This window comes from Choloepus didactylus, chromosome 10 (genome assembly GCF_015220235.1).
Source record: "Choloepus didactylus isolate mChoDid1 chromosome 10, mChoDid1.pri, whole genome shotgun sequence".
Taxonomy (NCBI): Eukaryota; Metazoa; Chordata; class Mammalia; order Pilosa; family Megalonychidae; genus Choloepus; species Choloepus didactylus.
This window is the reverse complement of record NC_051316.1, coordinates 97,537,900-97,560,110: the sequence shown is the minus strand read 5'-3', so window position 1 is coordinate 97,560,110 and position 22,211 is coordinate 97,537,900. Positions and strand designations below refer to the sequence as shown.

The following is a 22,211-nucleotide window of genomic DNA, read 5'->3' as shown; positions in this document are numbered from 1 at the left end:
TGTCTATCAACAAATGAGTAGATAAATGAAACGTGGTATACACATAAAATGGATATTATTCAGCTATTAATGCTACAAAAGGATGAACCCTGAAGACAACATGTTGAGTGAAATAAGTCAAACACAAAAGGTCAGATACCATATAATTTCACTTATATGAAATATCTAGAATATGCAAATTCATAGAGATAGAAAGTAGACCACAAGTTACCAGGGGTGAGTCTGGGGTGCTGAGAGGGAGAGCTAATGCTTATTGGGTAAAGACTGTCTAATTGGCATGATGGTAGCCCAACACGAATGTAATTAATACCACTGAACTGTATACTGGAAAGTGGTTAAAAAGGGGGAATTTTATGTTGTATATATGTTACCACAATAATAAAAAAAGGGGGGGAGGGAGTCTTCCCAGGTTACCAGGGTTTCACATATTAACCACACGATGCCCTGGATCCCTCCTATTCCTTCCTGTTTGGGATCATCAGTTTCCTCTACTAGTTTACTTGATGTGAGTTTCTGACATGGCTCTTCACCTAGGGTTTAAGCTCCTCTGAAAACAGGGCCTCTGGCTGGTGGTTTTTGTAACACCATCCCTACCCCATGCACAGCTCACAAAAGGTACTCAATAAACCATGCCCATCCAAAATAAAAAAATAATAAAAATAAATTAGAAAGGATTACTTTCCTAAGAGTTGTTGATTCTTGAATTCCAGCATACTGGCCCTAAGAGGAATCTATTCCCAGCTCACTGGAGATTTTGGTGAACTATAACTTTCCTTTTTGGCCTCCTCCTATCAATCCCCTTTATTTCCTGAAACTAAATGGAAAGAATGAGACACACTTTCTAAAATTTCTTCACTGCTTGCCCAAAACATCCTGCTTTCAACTTCAACTTTTATCAAAGACAGAACAGGATGGCAGGTGTGGAAATGAAAACCAGCCACCAACATTAAATGGGGCTCTGGAGACCCAGAAACAAGGAAGGCAACAGACTCTTAACAAAAACTTAAGTGGCCATTTCTAAGTCAAGGAAAATGAATGAATGCTAGAGAATCAATGGAAGAGAAGCAATTATTTTTGAAACACCAAACATTTTGTGTGGTAGTAAGCAAAGTTCTGGTCTTGAATCATCAGGTGAAGGACCAAAGAAAACTTCTGACTGCCCTATAAAACACCACAAAATGAAATTTTGAGCAAGAAGATCCAAGGGAGTAACCCTAACTCAAGAAGTCCCTTTTTGCCTCCCCAAAGTTGGCCCACCAGTGGGCTCAAACTCAGGAGAACAAGCTAACTTTTTAAAAGGGGACAACTCAAAATATTTGAAGCTGGTGGGAAGCATTAACCAACAACAGGTTTAAAGGGAAATTCTCCAAATCACCCACTGAATCATAAATGCCAACTTCAATATCCATTTCTAAAATTAACTAGTCAATTCTGTTGGGAATCACTACTAAGAATGTTCTGTACGTTGCCCCAGGGATTGTATCTTTGGGTCCTGAAATTCTACAATTACTGGGTAAAATTAATAAATCTCCTGAGCTATATTAAAGACACAATTTACTAGGTCTAATGCCCTTCTTAAGGAATGCCAAAATGCAAGGATTATGAACAAAAGCAAAAGACAGCAGCAACCTCAGGGAGAGCCTCTAAAAGCAACCTTTTAATATTTAAACAATGCACAACGAACCCAATTATTGCCCAAATACAGTGCATAAAGACCTGTGCCAAGTGTTTCAGTAGTTCCATCTAAATATTTCTATAGTTGCATTAGTTCTTAACCAATAAGGAATCCATCAAAACCACAATGAAATACCACCTCACAACCACTAAGATGGCTATAATCAAAAAGACAGCAACAAGTGTTGATGAGGATATAGAGAAATCACAACCCTCATATATTGCTAATGGAAATGTAAAATTGTGCAGCCACTTTAGAAAAGTCTAGCAGTTTTTCAAAAGGTTAACTATAGAGTTATAATGTAACCCAACAATTTCACTCCAAGGTACATACTCAAGAGAAATGAAAACATGTCCACACAAAAACCTGTATACATGAATGTTCTTATTGGCATTATTCATAATAGTCAGAAAGTGAAAACAATCTAAATGTCCAATAGGATAAATAAAATAGGTATAGCCATACAATGGAGTATTACTGAACCATAAAAAGGAATGAAGAACTGATACATGCTATAATGTGAATGAACCTTGAAAATATTATGCTTAAAGAAGCCAATCACAAAAGACCACATAGAATATGATTCCAACTATATGAAATGTCCACAATAGGCAAGTCCATAGAAACAAAAAGTAGATTAGTGGTTGCCAGGAACTGAGAGAATTGGAGAGAAATGAGTAGGGGTTTCTTTTACGGTTCTAAATTTGACTGTGGCTGCACAGCTCTGTGGATAGACTAAAAATCACTAATTATATACTTAAAATAGGTGAATTATATGATATGTGAATTACATCTCAATGAATGTTACTAAAATAAATAATACTAAGGCATCCTACACATTTAGAACAGAGGACCTAAAAAACCACAATCAAAATATCTAGTGACATGTCACAAGTCAAAGAACATTCTAAAAGTAATTAAAAAAAAAAATACATCTCACAATAAACAAACATGTCAGCATAAATCCTTATAAGCATTTAATAAGAAAGAATTTTGGCTCAAACTCTATTATTTTCCCTACACATACAAGATACCTAAAGAGATATAACAACTAGATAAACATAGCCTTAAAATTTAAAATCTGGAGAAGTTAGTTCAGCTCATTAAGCTGACACCTATTAAGGTACTACAAGAAAAACAGCTTTAAATACCATCAATACAGATAGGAAAATCATTGTTTACAATAGTTATCAGTCAGATTTTTTTTAATTTTACATTTACTTAATATTCTGTGTTTGATGCTAACAGGGTTCAAGTCACACAGGAAGGTGCTTTGGCTTAACACTGAATGTCTTCCTTGATCTCCATTGTCTGCTGTGTGGGTTCTGTCAGCAAACCTCCCAGCAAGTGGTCACCTTCCTATGGAGTCATTAAACCTCTGAATGTCAGCTGGTGGGATTAGCCAGCAGTTTCCACACCTGAGCCCCTGTGGCAGGGACAGAGGCATTTAGATCAAGATCACTAATGAATACAGAATTCATATGCCGCTTGTCAGGGCTCCTGAGCTCAGAGTTGCACAGATGCAACCTAAATAAGACAGAGGACAGAACAATTGTTGACAAAGATTAAAAAGTTTTGGCAGTTTGGAAAAAAAGAGCACCTCGTTACTCAAATTTGATAGTCTTGCTTATTTTTTTTTTATTTTTGTTCAAGTTATTCATGATTTGCCTCAAGTGGACAAATGCCATCCACCAATATTTAAAGACTTCTTGGTCTCATTACTAAATGTGAGGAGGGCTATGACATCTTATTAGCTATATTGAGAATACTGAGTAAAACAGCTCTCCCATAAAGAATATTGAAAACTTTTGGGGGGGGGGTTGGAAATCACAGGATATTTGGAGTAGAGGCAGTTGAAAGACGAAAAAAAAAAAAAATATATATATATATATATAGAGAGAGAGAGAGAGAGAGAATTCAAAGAGAAAAAATATCCTCTATAATTAAATGATTATTTATATTTATCAATATCTCTTCATTTCTGACTCCCTTGCACCTTTCTATTCCCTGGGTTCCTTCCAATCAGTGATCTCAACAATGAGGTTTACACACCTCCTCTGACATTTGTTTGGCTTTCTGCCATCTTCATAAAACTTCAGAGAAAAGAAGCAGTGGGAGCAACCCACACCTCTGCTCGCCTGGAGTAAGATGTCTTCCTCACTCTGTGGTCAGAGAACTTCAGGACTAGCAAAAAGGCAGACTGCATAGTAACTGAATATTTCAGAGTGCTCAAAAATCAGACTGACCAGGGCTCAAATCTAGACTTTATCACTTCCTAGCTGTACGACCTCAGGCAAGTTATTTAAACTCCTCTCAATCCAATTTTCTTTCCTACAAAATGGGGATAACAAAGTATGGACCTCACTGGATGGTTGTGAAATGAACGAGATAATGCATTGAAAGCTGTTAGAACAGAGCCTGCTGGCATGCTGAAGCACTCAATAAGCATTAGCTATTATGATTACTCTGTTTTCAATATTTCCCCCATAGTTAAAAAGGCACATACTTTAATGACCTATGTTATGTGTTAAATAAGCTTCTTCTACGTCATAGGTCTGTCACTGATTTTAAGCTTTCAGATGAGAAACAATGATCATATCTATTTATATCATGCTATAAATCGCCAAGCTTGATGCCCACACAATCATGTTAGCTGTTACTATGTGATATCTGTATCCTACCAGTGAATAATTAAAAATAAAATAGCTGCCATATTTGAGAGCCTATGCTGTGCAAGCCACCATAAAGGGTGTTTTACAGACCATATCTAATCCACACAGTAACTTGGGAAGTAGGAATCTGGATCCTCATTTTATAAATGGAGTCTTAGGGCCATGACTTGCCCAGAGTCATGCCATGAATACACAGTGGAAGCAGACTCGCAGCCCAGTGCTTTAGCTCCTAAGCCTGATCCCCCTTTCCATCACACTCTTATATTTTCCTTTAGAACTAATCTACATGCCAAATGGAACAGTTTTTTTTTTTAATCAAAATAATGCAGATCTCTCACACTATTGTCCAACTGCAAAGAACACATGAATCTGCAACTTCACTGTCTTTCTACTCTTGGACTTCAACAACAACAAAAAAAACCTATAGTTTCTTCTAAGATTTGCTGTCAAAATGCCATATTAGTTTCAAGTCTTTCATTATTTAAGGTGGATCTACAGCTGCTTGCAATGACAGATTAATTCCGTTTTCTCAGTAGCTAGGTGTTTGGCATCACGTTTGTGAGGTAACTACAAGCCTTTAGGGTAAGAGCTGCTCACATCTTTAGCAATCTATAAGGGCTTCTCTAGAGGCCAGCACTTGCCAAGTGATGAAATATGACTCCATAAATCAGATAGCTGAAGTGGCACTTGCATACGTCACCATCTATCTTCGTAGCTATTCTCTGAAGGGTATAGTGTAAGAGCTCATCTCTTGGTATTGCAAACAGAAAATGGACCATCACACTTGGCATTGACTAAGCATGTGCTACTTAAAACTGAAGACACACTAAGGCTGGGGGAGGGGGGAGATCCTGCTGGTGTTAACACGCCTTAGGCAGTGGTAGAAGCTTCAGCAACTCATCTTCAAAAGGCCGAGAGCCATAGCTATAGAAACCTGCAAAAATTGGCTAAGCCTGCAGTCTTCATTTCTTTAAGTTGAGCATCTTCAAAGTCTAGAATTCTAACTGTAGGGCACAGCAGCTGCCACTGCAGATCTAATCCTCCCAGCTTTTGGCAGCTCTCAACTTGAGATTCCAGCAAAAGAATTTTTCAAGTTGCTATTATTGCCTGTCATGGATTTATAAATATTGTGCACTATCTGCTGTGGCATGGCTCTCATGGGACACCAGAGCATGCCAAATGCATAACAGAACGAAAAATAGTTTCTCGTCTTCAAATAAATGCTAATTTTTTTAACTGTGCTCACACGATGTGTTTGGTGACCAACTTCAATAGTACAGAATATGTATCAGAGGGGGGAAAAAGCTGATTGTCTTTTCCAGCAGCATTCAGCTGCTACTTTCATTAAGCTTGTTTAATTAGATTCCAGATGCTAATTTGCAAGTCGATACCAGAGGGTGCAGGACAGTCTGCCTTTGAATCATCTCCCTGTGATGTGAGGGTCCTGCCGCACACCACTACCCTTCAGCAGCCCTCGCACGATATTCTGACAATTAGTGCAAAGAGGGAACAGTATTGATCTTGACAGACTAAATATTAATCTTCTGCCCATTTTAATGAATTGTAATCTTCAAGAGTTTAAATTTCTCACCAGGCCAAATGAAAACATTCCTTCTTACAAAGAAATGGAATGGAAGTAAAACTAACCAATGTGATCTGATTCATTTCCTTAATTCCCTCCCCACTCTACAACAAAATTTGTATTTTATTTTGGCAATTTTAGCAATTTTCAAGATACATAGCTCCACCAAGCTAAAACCCTGAAATTATATTTCTAGGTACTATGGACAAATTCGTTATACTTAACTGGAAATTAGACGATAAAGGCCACAGGGTGGTTAGCTCTAGCTTCTCATCCAGCTGGCCTTGGGTAACAATCAGGATCAGGGGCTTAATTCTTATACCAGCCTTAACAATAGTGGGGAGAAAAAAAGTCTGGGGGAGTGGCTCCGTGCAACTCATCATCACCAAAAAGAACTTGTCACATAACCAACTCCTTGTCATTACGTCAACGCACACATTTCAAAATCTACTATTCTGCTAATATTTTGGTACAATGTTTGAATAAGCACCTCTTGACAAAAAATAGAACCTGAGATTTATCACCAGTAAGTAATACAAACTTTTATGCCTTCATTTCTATCACAGTTGAGGACAGAGCACTGAAGGTGGAGTCGGCAAACAGTTTCAAAGGAAAGTTAATCTGGTAACTAATGGAGGAATGTGATAGTCTCATAATCCAGCCACTGAGCAGGTGAGGTCCTGAGTGAAGTTGCTTTTGACACCTTTTTACCTGTCTATTCAAGAAATACTAGCTGAATACCTACCATGTACCAGTTACAATGCTGACTGTAAGGAAACAGAAATGAATAAGTACAGTCCTTGCCCTCAAAGAACTTCCAGACTAACAACAAGGATAAAAACAAGAAAATAAAATTTACAAGAACACTAAAAAGGCAGCATTAGGGCCACAGCCAGGTGAGAATTTTTGAAGATTTTTAATATAAGTGCCTTAAACTCACATGGTTAGCTGGCAATTTTTCTGAAACCTTGAATCAAGGGTTTTTACCTGAGAGTTCAAGTTACTGGCTCAGATAACTTGAAACAGCAGAGGGCCATCTTAGGCACTTATGAATCCCAGCTGGGTTTCAACATTCTGCTTTTGGGCCTGTAATTTCCAAGTGAGCATTTGCCCTTGGCCCCAACTTTGCTCTGTCTGTGTATTTAATGGGGTGCTTGCCTTGTTGACTCTCACCCAATACTGTTCATTATTTGAGAAGTGTGCTGTTATCTCTAAAAGATGTTCAGCACTTTCCAGATGGAAAGGAGTCTCTTCTATTTCCCAGGTAGTTTTTGATGACTCCGATTTTGCTTTAGTGCAGAGTTATCCCATCTCAACTGAACAAACGTGTACTAAACATTAGGAGCTGGAGAAATATTTCAAAGTCCCTACCCTCAAGGAGCTCCCTCTCTCACTAGCAAAAGGGGGAGATGCTCCTGAAAAGCCATGAAGCAACAGGACAATTGAGTATAGGGACACAAATGAGGAAGCAACTGAGGGCGTTTCTGGCATACACTGAAGGATTTAATGGCAAGCAAGTGCACACTATATTCAACAGTGAGCAAGCAAGAATGGTTGCATGGAACAGGAATATAGACCTGTTTCCCAAAGTTTAATATTCATACCCCTAAGGTGACATATGATGGTGGTACATAAACACATCTTTATGTATATTAATAGTATGTACTCATTTTCATGTGTCTTGGAAAAAATATATAACCAGCACATCAAACCTAGGCTTCCATAGATAAAAACTGTGTTTTAAAAATAAATTTAAATTAAAAAGATGAATTGATGTGATTGCGGGAGAGAAAGGAAATGGAAGTGACTAGAAAGGAAAACTTTTTGCGGAAGGAAATGTTCTATATCTTGACTTAAGGGATGGTTACTTGGGTAATTACAAATGCCAAAACCCACTGAACTGTACGCTTAAGATCACCACACTTCATTACATGTGAGTTAATTTAAAGAAAATTTTCAAGAAAAATAATAGTAGAGGTAGCACCTGGAAATGGCAGAAACCTTAAATGTGGTATACAAACGAGAAATTCAAGAAATCAGGCTGTACCAGCCCCATCCAATAGAAATAAAACGTGAGCCACATACATAATTTTAAATTTTCTGGGAGCTAACTTTAAAAAAACTTAAAAAAAAAACTTTAAAAAAATAGGTAAAATTCATTTTAATAATATTTTTACCTAAATACCACAGTCCAGGTCCAGCAATGCCCAAGGCACAGGATTCTACTACCAGAAAAAAAAAAAAGCTTTGGGCTTTCTATAATTTATTACTTTTAACAATAAACCCAAGAATTTATTCCATTAGTCGACCTAAAAATTACTGTTTGACAAAGAATTCATAATTACAACAGCCTAAAACCACCCCCTCCCAATGCAATTCTCCATGAGATATGCAACAGTTACTGTCCTAGCAATCCAGTGCAAAATGGGAGAGGCAGCAAAGCTGCACAAGGCATGCCCAGAATTCTTTCCCATACCAGAAGGAAATAAGCAGACTTAGTCACCCAATCCTGTAGTCTCAAAATAGGCAAGAAAGAAAAGTTCTGGAGAGCTTCTTGCCACAGAAATGTAGAAAGCCTCCCAGGAAATAACAAAAATAAAACACTTGAAAATCTGAAACGAAAATGTCTTTGTTTCCAAGACTCTTAGAAGGTGACAACACCTTGGTGGAATTCTCTTTCATTACAAAGAGGTCCCCAAACACTGTTTCCTTGCAACTTTGCTAGGCAATCTCAGCTTTCCCCAGATAACGCATCATTTAATATTCACTAAAATGCAGCAGTGTGGCCAGCACAATTACTTGCTTGGTCTCACAATATATATAAATATTTTTTTTAGTATCTATTAACATCTCTTTAGATTTTTAAAATATTATGTACTGTCAGTTGTTATACTATTATTTGCCCTCTGTTTCACTCTGAAACTCAACCACTGGAGAAGCAGATACTACCTTCATCTTAATAAAGTGGTTTTAACCGACTGTTAGTCTGCATTAAATATCAGTAACTTAGGTGAACAAAAACCAGTCACCTAAAATTGTAAATTTAAGTAATCAATCTGAAATGGGAACTTGGTTAACCTGTTTTAAGATCTCACAGACAATGAAGAGCATTAAATGCTCTGGGTTACAGATAAAATTGACCTAAGGAGCACATTCTTCAGATTGATAATATCTGAAAAATTTTATTGAAGGGATGCTTATATTTCCCTTTGCTTCCCAAAATGACATTAATATTAAAGTCATGACCTTTGAATCATTTCAAATTCCAACTCTAAATCATGTAAAAATTACTTTAGTAGACTTTTTAGTCACTTAATAGACCTCAAATATTCAACTCTGCCTGCAATTCCCATTTTTCTTTAACATATGGAGGTCCCAATGAGTTGAAAATAGACAAAGCTTTCAAGAAAATTTGAAAAGATTAATGTGATTTAAAGGAGGACTTGACATTACTGAGGTGGTTTTCTAAATGAAAATCATCCGAGTCCTGTGCCTGTGTTAGTTAAAATGGACTGGCAGAGCCTTAGAAATTCCTCCCCTTTAGTTAGAAAGCTGGGATACCTTTTTCTTTTTCTTTTTCTTTTTCAAATGATCTAGTATATACTATTTTTTTCTCATGTACTTAAGAACCCCAAACAGAAAATGCTGATATGGGAATAAATTTTCACATTGAGAAATGTGAACAGAATCCAAAACTCATTTAAAGTTGATACTTGGACTTGTTTACTACTTGGACCTGTTTACTACTCCAATTAATTACTTACTCCAATTAATTGGAGCAAGACACTACTATTTGAAGTATTATTTTGAGTATGAAAACAAGTAGCTAAATCCTATCTTTAGTCATATGCTTTAATTCCTGCAGATGTCCAAGAAAGGCAAGAAATTTGGTTGTTGGTAGCCAGATCACTCATCTGTATAATGTTTTCCAGCAGGAGACCCCTGTCCTGGTCTAAACCCTACTTTCTATGGCTCTCACAGCACTTGGCCCAAAACTAAAGGGCCAAAAGAGCTTCTGACACTTGGTGCTCCCATAACAATGAGATGGTGGAGATGTTATTACTTTTAACAATAAACCGAAGAATTTACTCCATTAGTCTGGCCTAAAAATTACTGCTTGACAAAGAATTCATAATTACAATAGCCTAATTTAAATTTAAAATATGCAATCTTCTCCAGAGATGATCAGGCATAAAGTACTTTCAAAAATAACTCCTAGAGATATCCTTTGGTACCTAAATAAAAGAATACTACATAGTCAGAATTGGCAGAAACCTACATATTAATAAATAGGGTAAATCACTTCATAAACTGCCTACTAATTTATTGAAAATAAGTTGATACCCCCATCAAAAAACAGACACATGAAAAAACTAAGAGCTGATGAAAGCTGCCTTCAGGACTTATGTGCCTACATGCTTTATTAGTGGCGAGGATGAAGGACACATAGAGGAATAATACTGAACATAATGAACACTCTTTTGAAGGTGACAATGGAAGACCTATGGATTTGTTCATGGAGATTTTGGGGCATTGCTTAATGGGGGAACACCTATCATGAAAGCAGTCTTAAGTGGAATGTCATTAAGACACCACCTTCCCCACCACCTAAGAAAATAAAAGGAAAGAGTCTCTTAAAATATGTTTGAGACACTAGATCCACAAAACCTGAGAGGAGTCTGTCACACACATGATCTCACTCCCATCTTCTGCCAGATAAAGAACAATCTACAGGAATTTTTTAAACCGCCCCCATTTTCAGGTCAGGTCTGTGTAACATGCAAAGACATACAGTTTCTCTATTCTTAGCGAAAGAAAAGAAAAACCTGTCATTTTGAGATACCTTCACACAGAAAGCCTAGTGCACAAGAAAACATTCTACACTGCAGCAGCATTTACAGCCAAGAAGATTCCTAGACAGCCAGAGCCAGGGGAAAAAACTAATAGTGTGGACTTAAGCCCGAGAGAGGCGACAACAGGGCCACCACAAAATGAAGCTTTCCCAAGTCTTCTCAGTGCCAAAGAGCATTCCAACTAACAACAGTATTGTACAAGATTTGGAGGAATCAGCAATTTGCAAATGTTCAACATACAGCTAGAAAATATCTGAAAGTGAATAAAACTGCAAGAACTTTACATACCTCCATATCTGGCCTAAACTTATCTTCAAACACAGCCATTGCTGCCAAGGAACCAGAACCTGTAAGAAAAAGATGCACTTTAGTGTATTTTACCTACTCCAACATTCTCCATCTAAAATTTACCTCAGGGCAGTAAAACTGGCAGAACACCTCCAATGTCACGTTTAAATACAATGTAAATATTAATCCTACAGGACCACATAAACCAGGTAACCACTGATCTTCCTGGAGTCACACCATTATCTCAGGCAAACCTGCAACAGGCCCAACCACTATTACTGGGAGGAGTAATTGTAAATCATTTACAGTAAAATGCTGAAGCAGGAAAATGAGGCTATGAAGAATTTGGATTTTTTCAAAAAGTGAATGCCACACAATTTCATATATCTTATTCTGTGAATCTTGTGCTCCACAACAGTGCCTCGCCAGGATGCTGAGTATAGTGCTAAATACCAAGCCAGTTTGAAAGTACAGATTGTTTTAATGAGCTGGCCCTGGTGCAGTCACCTTGACATGCAGGGAAGAAACTACCGCATCGGCAATGGTAACAGGACTACAAGCTGCTGCCGCCAGGTTATTCCTGCTACAACTGTAAAACACTTTATTATGCGGCATTTATTTGGAGCTATTATTTTTAGTTTGTACTTTGAAGAGTAGCAGCAGAGTAGACAAAACAACAAAGAAACAAAAATTTATTATCATGATAGCAAATGGCTGAAAGGTTATGCTGCACAGATATTAACAGATAGCAAATTTATCCTTACAAAAGTAGGAAATAAAAGCAATACGAATAAGTATGGGCTTACGAATGGTTGTAAAAGGCAGCTCAGCACTATTTGAAAATTTAAACTTGCTTTGTTCAGAAACCAGAGAATCTTTAGGAAACCATCATCTTGTCTTTACAGGGTCCTGGCAATATTTCAGGATACTCTACTTACAGAGAGAGGATAGAGTAGCCCACAATTTTTTACTCCAATTAGAAGATTTTTTTGGCATTTATTACTTTTTAACTTGTTTTGCATAACACTATCTATTTAGCTGGGTCACAGAGAAAACCATATTTTCTATTTAAAATGATTTGTGCACATCGCTTGACCACCTCAATGGTTTAGCAAAGGAAAAAGGCAGCGATTAAACAGTTTCAAATGAGGTGTCCTGCTGATTTTATCAAGTCTGCTGAATGTATAATGAAAAAGGAGAAGCGGACAGCAATGCTGCCTTGAGAAAATACAGACTACCTTATCTGAACCATTTAAGGAGGTCCAATTATAGATCAAATTTAAAGGGTAGAAACAGCAGATTTACAGACACAAATCAATGAACATGGTAATCCTGATGAACATGACAGATACTCCCCTTATGGAATATTGTTGTGGTTGAGGATCATTACCTTCACAGTACCGGATATATCACATCTAAAGCAGTAGGAAACCTCAAGTGTAGACCAGCATTACAAGCAATGACTATTCATTTAGACTTTGGAAGCAAAAGGCAACCCTATTTTCCCCTCTCACACTTTCTTTCTCCTTAAAAAAAAAAACTAAACTAAAATGGAAATCTAAAAAGGATATTAAAAGCCCTTTGAAAAGGAGATAAGAAATTAAACTAGATATAAACCAGTGTACTCAAATAAAACTAGCATATACATAAGAGCAAATTCACCCACCAAACCGCTGAATTTCAAAGTAAACATGTTATTGAGAATCTGTAAAACGAGTCAAATTCCACCAACATTTTGTGAGTCACATGCTAGTTAACTTTAAGATTCAGACGTCAAGGGGTGGGGTGGGGAGGGGAGTAAGCTTTCTGTTTTAAGGCAAGGTAAGAACAAGTCTTAGGCTTTGTGTTGGTTTGAATCTATTATGTACTTCATAAAAATCTATTATGTACCTCATTTTAATCCAACCTTGTGGGGACAGACCTATTGTTGGGTGGGACCTTTTGAATAGATTATTTCCATGGAGATGTGATGCCACCCACTCAGGGTGAGTCTTCTTGGTTTACTGGAGTTCTTAAGAGCTGACATAGACCCAGACAACTGGAGATGCAGACAGAAAGATGTTTGGAGATGCTAAGCTAAGAGATGAAGCCCAAAGTTTGCCCCAGAAAACCTAAGTAAGAACCCACAGATATCTAAAGAGAAAGCCACTGGAATCAGAAGCTGAAAGCGATGCAACCCGTGAGCAAAGGACCAGCAGACTCCAGACATGCGCCTTCCCAACTGACAGAGGTGTTCAATATGCCTTACACCTTTCTTCAGTGAAGGTATCCTCTTGTTACACCTTAGTTTGGAAACTTTTATGGCCTTAGAACTGTAAATTTGTAATCTAATAAATCCCCTTTATAAAAGCCAATCTATTTTTGGTATTTTCCATTCCAGCAGATTTAGCAAATCAGAACAGACTTCGTAATAAAAACTAGCTGATTCTGTGTGGAAAACAAAGGACAGCTGTCTTGAAGAAAGAAGAAAATTGCATATGAGAAAATCTCAGAAAAAAATATTTCCAAATACAAAATACTCTGCAAAGAACCCAACAGCAGGCGCAAAGTCCAACAGTAAAGGAACCAGAGGCCCAAAATAAACATTAGAAAAGGACAAAGGAAAGGCAGGTATTTACCTAAGAGCTAACAACTTTGTGGAAAACTGCAAAGAATTATTGTTAAAACCCATTTGAATAGATCATAATAAAATTTTGTTAAAAAAAAAGAAAACTCAAAGTTACCTTAAAGGCTTTTTTTTTTTTTTTTTAATTATTAGCCCAATTTTTTCTCCTGAGCCAGGAGAAAAACTTCTTTGGTAGTTTCATAATAAATAAATTATTTTTACTCTTCGTTTTCCTAGGCATATATATTTCCTCTGCTCAGCTTTATCCAATATTGTAAGAAATGAAACATATTTCTCTCCCAATATTTCCTTTATCAAAAACTTTTCTTAACAATAAAATAAAATAAAAGCTTTTTTCCTGCTTAGAAACAACACTGCAGAAAATTTTTTATAAATGTAAATTACAAACTAAATCCATAGACTCTTAGAACAAGAAGAGATTATCCAGTGTAGGGATTCCCTCAACATTATCAGACATGTAACTACTGGGGCTCTTGTCACTTGTATTTCTGGCTTCTTTTTACACCAACCCCTAGCCCCCACCCTACTCCCAACAGACTGGCAGACAAAAACACACACACACACACACACAGCTGCAAAATTTTCTGGGAAGCAAGAGCTCCCTAAACTTCCTGATTCTGCTTCACCCCAAATCAAAGATGAGCAAGCCCCAAAATATACTTGAAAACAAAGGTAAATTCAACAGTAAAAACAATTTCTAAATTACTTGCAAATTAGAAAATGGCCTCTTCAGAAATACACAGAAGTGCTAGGAGTTGAAGTACAACTGACTTTGTCAACAAGCAAATAGCAAGAAAACAAGATGCAAATCCTCACAAAACGTCAAGTCAGTGCAATTAAGGGATGGAACAAAGATGGCCAGTAAAAGAAAAAAAAGATGGTAAACTCAATGAGACTAATATCTTCAGTATTTTCATTTAAGTTGCCTAGATAACGGTACAACACCCAAAAACTCTACATAATGTCATCAGAAAAAATGCCATATTAGTACAGAAGTGACCTAAAAAAAACCTTTAAATATTATATCCCATTTTCCCCATAAACCATCATAATGTCCATTTCAGTATCTAAATGATCTAATCTAGGACTCTCTCTCATACCCAAACTGTAGGCAAAAATCCTCTGAAGGATCATTTACCCTCATTTTCTATTTCAAAAACAACAGCTGAAACATCAAAACTGTCTGGTTTGAATAAATGAACAGGAAAGCCAGAGGACAGTTTACCCAGTACATGTGACCTCTGCTATAGACAGTAGGTATGTCATGTGAAAGAAATCAGTGTCAGAGGGAATACACATTTAACAAATGCGGGATGAGCTCTATGAGCACAGCTTGTGAAGCCTGCCCTCAAAGAACTTATAACACAGTAGGGAGGAAAATGCAGTAAAGAAGATGCAAGATCATTTTCTTGAGCACCCATCATGTGCCATGCATGATATTTTGTCAGTTACTCATCCTTAAAACAATCCATTAAAACAGTGAAGCTTCTTGCCTAGCAATATAGGACTAAAAGCACAGGGGTAGGATTCCTGCGCCTCAGGTATGACCTTTTGTCACTCCCTCATTCAGAAAGTTCTATATGCCAAAATACGGTTTCAAAGAAGACATGTACAACCTTCCATGATCAGATCATCAGCCCTCTTTCCCTCCAAACGCACCCATACTTTATACTCCACCAATATCAAACCCAGGCCATTTCAAGTCTATCACATCTGGGCACATGATATACCCTTTGCCCATTTAACTATCTATAAAAATCCTAGTCAGAACTTTCAAACTCCAGCTAAAAGATTATAGCCTCCCAGAAGATTTCCCTGAGAACCATCACACACACTGACCCCAAGAGAGTATATCACTTCCATCTCTGCAACTTGTCCATCCTTTCATAGCTGCATCTTCCAAACCTAATGGTCTGTGGCACACAGCAAGCACTAAACAGGTATTTGTTGAATTCAGCTGTACTGAATTGTAAATACAATTGCCTAAATGGAGGAGCCAAGGAAACTCTGAGCTCACCCTGAAGGAATGATAATAGCCGTAAATGCCTTAATGAAGTATAAAAGAAAACATTTATTTACTGCCTGTTTTCCATACTGGGCTGAATATAAGAAAAACTCAGCTGTAAAGCAAGTTCAGTTTTTAAAAAGAAAAGTCTTTAAAACCACAAAACCATGTCTTATTATATGTCCTAGAGTGGGTCCAATCCACCGTGATATCATAGGATTGAAATGCCCTCCTTCGGTTTCTGCATTCTACTACCAAAGCTCTCTGTCTCATCAGTAGTTTCCATGTAGCTGCTCCTTAGCAACCTCCACCAAGTCTGCCCTTTTTAGCCCACCCACAGTTACTGAGGAGCCAGTGTTGCTTCTGTAACAAAGCTCTTTAAAACAGAAAAATGAGGTGCAATTCAGTGACCAGCATTGAGAATGATAACATGCAAGACACTGTGAAGGCTACTGAGTTACCTCTCACTCACCTCCTGCATCTACCGTCTTCCCCAAGCTCACCAGGCCACCCCACCCTCCCTACTCAACCATTCCTTGACTCCCAAACCACCCAGGAACCAGGCTGGGAGAGACAGGGATGGAGGGTTGGATACATAACACAGCCCTCTGTCACTAGTGGGGTTCCAGGAACTGCTCTGCACGTCCTGATTCACTGCAGTCCACTCAGATGGCCAGCACCTCGACTTGGCCGCTCCCACTATGTGCTCATTAAAAAACTCCTCCTTCTGCAGGCACTCATGTAGAATTCTCGAAAGAGAACATGACGTGGTCCCCCTGTCTGACTGTTAGAACCTGACTCACCCATAGACCTTCAAGGGGACAGTGTCAGTGGCCTAATAACTGCTGACCCTCAAGAGAAGAGGTCCCAGGCACAAATGCCCCAAGGGCCGCGTTCCACTTCGCTTTGTCTTTAATAACAAGATCAATCTTTTAAAGTGGAGTATCTGTCCTTATTAATAGCACGCCACTGGCTTTTAAAAAATGACTCACTCCTGTAGGTAATGTAAAATATAAGTCCTGAAACTCAAAAGAATATGTACAACATGCAGAACATTAATAACTAAAAAGAGCACATGGATGAATAATATGAATACCCCAACAAAGAAAAAGACACAGCAGTTTACAAAAAGAGAAAAGGCAAAGGCCTATAAAATTTGGAAACACTGTTCAAGTTCACTAGTAACCAAAGAATTATGAATTGAAATAAAATAACCATTTTTTGCCTTTTAGTTTAGCAAAGATTTAAAAAGATTAACAATACCCAGTGCTGACAAAGGCATGGTAAAATAGGCACTCTAAGACACTAGTAGAAGTATAAATTGACACAGCTTTTCTAACGGTCAATTTCGAAGCACTGATCATAAATCACAAAGCTGTACATAATCACCAATCCAATAACTCTACCTACTAAGGAGTTATTCTAAACATATAAATGGAAAATTTCCCAAATCACATACATAAAAAAGATCATTGTTTAGATTAGTACAAAAAACCTGGAGGCCCCCGTCCTGATCAAGATGGTGGAGTGAGACTCTTCAGGACTCTGTAGCTACAAAGAAGCTTTGAGCAACAAGCACGGTTAAAAACTACAGTAACAGGGTAACCTCAGGCCCACAGCCAACCCATGCTACCAGTGCAGATCCCTGATCCCAGTTCCAGAGAGAGAGCAGAGTAACCCTCGTGCACGTACCAGGAGCATACATGTATGGCCCGGTCTATCTGATGGTGGCCTGAGGGATTCACTGCCCAAGAATTTGCCCTGCATGTAGAAGGCAGCTCTCATTCTATAGAGCTCTTCTACAGAATGCTGTGGGAAAGCAGTCAAGTCATGCTGCCTGGAACAAGGGACTGCTGGCCATGGGACATACAGTGCAGTGCTAGGACCGTAAGGACACTGTCACCTAGGGAAAGGGGGAATTTGTATTGTGTAAACGGGGGAATTCCTAGAGCCACACGTACGTGTCTAAGACAATACACATGCCCAAAAAGAACCAGGCCCCTATGCTTTGGCCTGGAGCTATTCTCTAAACTCAATGTATGAGTAAGCACTGAAAGAGAGCACTGGCACAAGTCAATATGCAAAGCTCTTTAAGCTGTGTCAAAACACTAGCTGAATTCAAGCTTAGCAAGCAAACACCAAACAGTCCAAATCCCAGTAATACATTAAAAATATTGAAATGTCCAGATTTCAAGAAAAGATTACAAAACATACAAAGAAACAGGAAGCAATGGCTCACGCAGAGGAGAAAATTAAAGCATTAGAACCATCAATGGGGAGGATCAGACTGGGACATACCAGACAAAGGCTTTTTAAAAAATGGTCCTAAATATGCTCAAAGAGCTAAAGAGAAACATGGACAAAGAACTAAAGGAAATCAGGAAAATGATAGATGAACACAAAGAGAGTATCAATAGAGAGATGGAAATCATGAAAAGGAACTAAACAGAACTGAAGACTACAATAACAGAAATTAAAAATTCCCTAAAGCAGATCAACAGCAGACTTAAGCTGGCAGAAGAAAGAATCAGTGAACTTGAAGGTAAGGCAACTGGATTTATCTGGTCTGAGGAGCAGAAAGAAGAAAACTAAACAGAGCCTAAGATCCTGTGGGACACCATAAAGTGAACCAATATACATATTGTGGGAATCCCAAAAGGAGAAGAGAAAAGGGGGCAGAGAGAATATTCAAAGAAATAATGGCTGAAAACTTCCAAAATTTAATGAAAGACATGAATATATACATCCAAGAAACTCAACAAACTCCAAACAGGACAAACCCAAATAGACCCATGTCATGGCACATTATAATCAAACTGCTGAATGCCAAAGAGAAAGAGAGAATTCTGAAAGCCACAAGAGAGAAGCAACGTGTCACATACAAGGGAGCCTCGATACGATTTCTCACCTGGCTGGCTGCTGCTGCAGTCTGGGAGAGACAGGAAGGCCCTCCCCGTGGGAAAAAAGGAGGAGAGAGTACAGTCCTGATCCAACTGTTGGCCAGCAAAGTTGACCCTCTGGGTCCTGCAGCCTTCATCCCTTCCAGGCAGGAGCCCAGGGCGCCCATGGTGCCATTGTTCCCACACACAGAGAAACTGTAGTGAGTGACTCAACTCCACCGTGGCTCCCAGAGCACATCCCTCACCCTTAAAGCCAGCAGCTTCTGGTTGGCCCAGTTCTCACCTGGCTGGCTGCAGTGGACTGGGAGAGACAGGGAAGCCCTCTCCCCAGGATCAGAGGGGGACATGGCATAGTTATGATCCAACGGTTGGCCACAGAAGTTGACCCTTTGGGTCCTGCAGCCACAATCCTTTCCAGGCAGGAGCCCAGGGTATCTGCAGTGCCATTATTTCCACACACAGAGAAACTATGGTGAATGTCTGAACTCTGCTGTGGCTCACGGCACCCAGCCCCCACCCTTGAGGCCAACAGCTGCTGGTTGGCTTGGATCCTGCCAGGTTGGCTGCTGCAGACTGGAAGAGTAAGGTAAACCCTCCCACCTGGGAACAGAGGGGAACACAGCACAGTTCTGATCCAACTACTGGTCAGCAAAATTGGACCTCAGGGTCCCACAACCTTGGTCCTTTCTGGTCAGGCATCCACAACACCACAGAGCCATTATTTTCACCCAACTCAAAAAGAGAGGGAACAGAGGACTAAAAATAACTTACCTTTATAGGGCTGTGGAGAATAGGTTCCTGAAGAGTAACATCCGCAGGGAGGGCTAGGAAAGTGCAGTCTAGGGAAGGTGCTTTTCTGACCCTTTCCCCATGGCCCTCTGGAACTGGTCTACACTCCCTGCAGGCTGAGAAATACTGACAAACCAAGTGCCAAAGAAGACCTTTAACACAAACCCAATCAACAACAAAATCTTAAGACAAGAGAGGGAAACCGACTTACAAAATACTCTTATCAAGATAATCAGATGCCCAAAGACCAGCAAAAAATTACAAGATGTATTAAGAAACCAGATATGGCCAAGCCAAACAATCAAATCAAAAAGTTGGAGAAGATAAAGAATTTGGAACTAATCAAAGATGTTCAGACAAAATCTCCTAAATAAATTCAATGAGATGGCTAAAGAGATAAAGGATATTAAGAAGACACTAGGGGGAGAGGCGGGGCAAGATGGCGGCATAGAGAGGAGTGGAAGCTAAGTAGTCCCCCTGGAACAACTACAAAAAAAACAGAAACAACTAGTAAATAATCCAGAATAACTGCGGGGGGACAAACGAGACCATCCACTCATCATACACCAACCTGAATTGGGAGGAATGCCCAAGATCACAGCATAAAATCTGCAAGTAAAACCTGTGGATCCAAGTCCCGAGACCCCCTCCCCCATAGCCCGAGCTGCAAAGCCTCGTGGTACCAGAGAGAAGCTCTCTCCCAGCAAGCGAATATAGCTCAGCTGAGCTCCAACTGGGGTTTTAAGTAGCGAGTGTGAACCGCTCACTACAGGTACGCAGCCCCAAAAAACAGACAGAGGCTTTGGGTGACTGACCTTGGAGAGCCGGAGGGTTGCCTTGGACTGGGTCTGAAGGGGACTATCTGTTTCTTTTTCGGCTCAGTGGAGAAAGCCCCAGTCATTTTCAGTTTCCAGGGCTGTGACTCAGAAAAGGGTGGAGACAGCACAAGCAGAGAGTGAGACCACTGAAATGCTAATGACCTCCACCTGGGGGTTCTGTCTTCTCTAGGAGGAAAGGGGTGGGGCCCTTTCCATTTAGAACCAGACCCCAGAGCCTGGGGGAACATGGCCATACCTCCTCACACCAGTCAAGAATTATAGGCTAACAGGCGTCACCTGCTGGGCAGAAAAGCACAGTGACCTGAGGCATCAAAGGGTGGGGCAATTTTCTAAGACACACCCTCAGGGAAACCAGATACTGAATATTTCTTCCCTCTGGAACCTGAGCCTGTTCTGGTCTGGGAAAATCTGATTTGGATAACCAAGGAAACCATGCCTAGACAACAGAAAATTAAAACCTACACTAAGAAAAACAAAGTTATGGCCCAGTCAAAGGAACAAACGTACACTTCAACTGAGACACAGGAATTTAAACAACTAATGCTAAATCAAATCAAAAAGTTTAGACAAGATATTGCAAAAGAGATAGAGGCTGTAAAGGAAACACTGGGCATATATACGGCAGAAATCAAAAGTTCAAAAAAACAACCAGTAGAATCTATGGAAATGAAAGGCACAACACAAGAGATGAAAGACACAATGGAAACATACAACAGCAGATCTCAAGAGGCAGAAGAAAACACTCAGGAACTGGAGAACAAAACACCTGAAAGCCTACACGCAAAGGAGCAGATGGAGAAAAGAATGAAAAAATATGATCAACGTCTCCGGGAACTCAAAGATAAACAAAGTACAATAATGTACGTATCATTGGTGTCCCAGAAGGAGAAGAGAAGGGAAAGGGGGCAGAAGCAATAATAGAGGAAATAATTAATGAAAATTTCCCATGTCTTATGAAAGACATAAAATTACAGATCCAAGAAGCACAGCGTACTCCAAACAGAAGAGATATGAATAGGCCTATGCCAAGACACTTAATAATCAAATGTCAAAGACAAAGAGAGAATCCTGAAAGCAGCAAGAGAAAAGCGATCCATTACATACAAAGGAAGCTTAATAAGACTATGTGCGGATCTCTCAGCAGAAACCAGGGAGGCAAGAAGGAAGTGGTGTGATGTATTTAAGATACTGAAAGAGAAAAAACCGCCAACCAAGAATCCTATATCCAGCAAAGCTGTCCTTCAAATATGAGGGAGAGCTCAAAATATTTTCTGACAGACAGTGAGAGACTTTGTGAACAAGACACCTGCCCTACAGGAAATACTAAAGGGAGCACTACAGGGTGATAGAAGACAGGAGTGTGTGGTTTGCAACACAATTTTGGGAGATGGTAGCACAACAATGTAAGTACACTGAACAAAGGTAACTATGAATACGGTTGACAGAGGAAGGTGGGGAGCATATGAGACACCAGAAGAAAGGAGGAAAGATAATGACTGGGACTGTGTAACTTGGTGAAATCTAGAGTATTCAACAATTGTGATAAAATGTACAAATATGTTCTTTTACGAGGGAGAACAAGCAAATGTCAACCTTGAAAGGTATTAAAAATGGGGAGGCATTGGGGGAGGGATGCAATCAGCATAAACTAGAGACTGTAACTAACGGAATCATTGTATTATGCTTCCTTTAATGTAACAAAGGTGATACACCAAGGTAAATGCAGATAAGAGGGGGGGATAGGGGAGGCATGTTAGACGCTTGACATTGGTGGTATTGTCTGATTCTTTTTCTACTTTGATTTAAGGTTATTTTTCCTTTTGCTGCTTCCTACCTGTCATTTTTTTTTCCTCTTTCTTTTGCCTCTCTACCTTCTTTGACTCTCCCTCCTGCCTTGTGGAAGAAATGTAGATGCCCTTATATAGATAGTGGTGAAGGTGGTGAACACATAAATGTATGACCATGCAGAGAACCATCGATTA

General features: G+C 39.2%; 1 protein-coding gene across 1 annotated transcript in view; it reads right to left on the bottom strand.

Annotated features, from left to right (window-relative positions):
- Positions 1-22,211, bottom strand: part of PSMB7 (proteasome 20S subunit beta 7) — an 80,308-nt gene that overhangs the window by 20,521 nt on the left and 37,576 nt on the right. Inside the window, exon 6 of the mRNA XM_037797886.1 lies at positions 11,071-11,129. Coding sequence (XP_037653814.1) covers positions 11,071-11,129 — 59 coding nt within the window. The remainder of the gene's footprint in view (positions 1-11,070; positions 11,130-22,211) is intronic.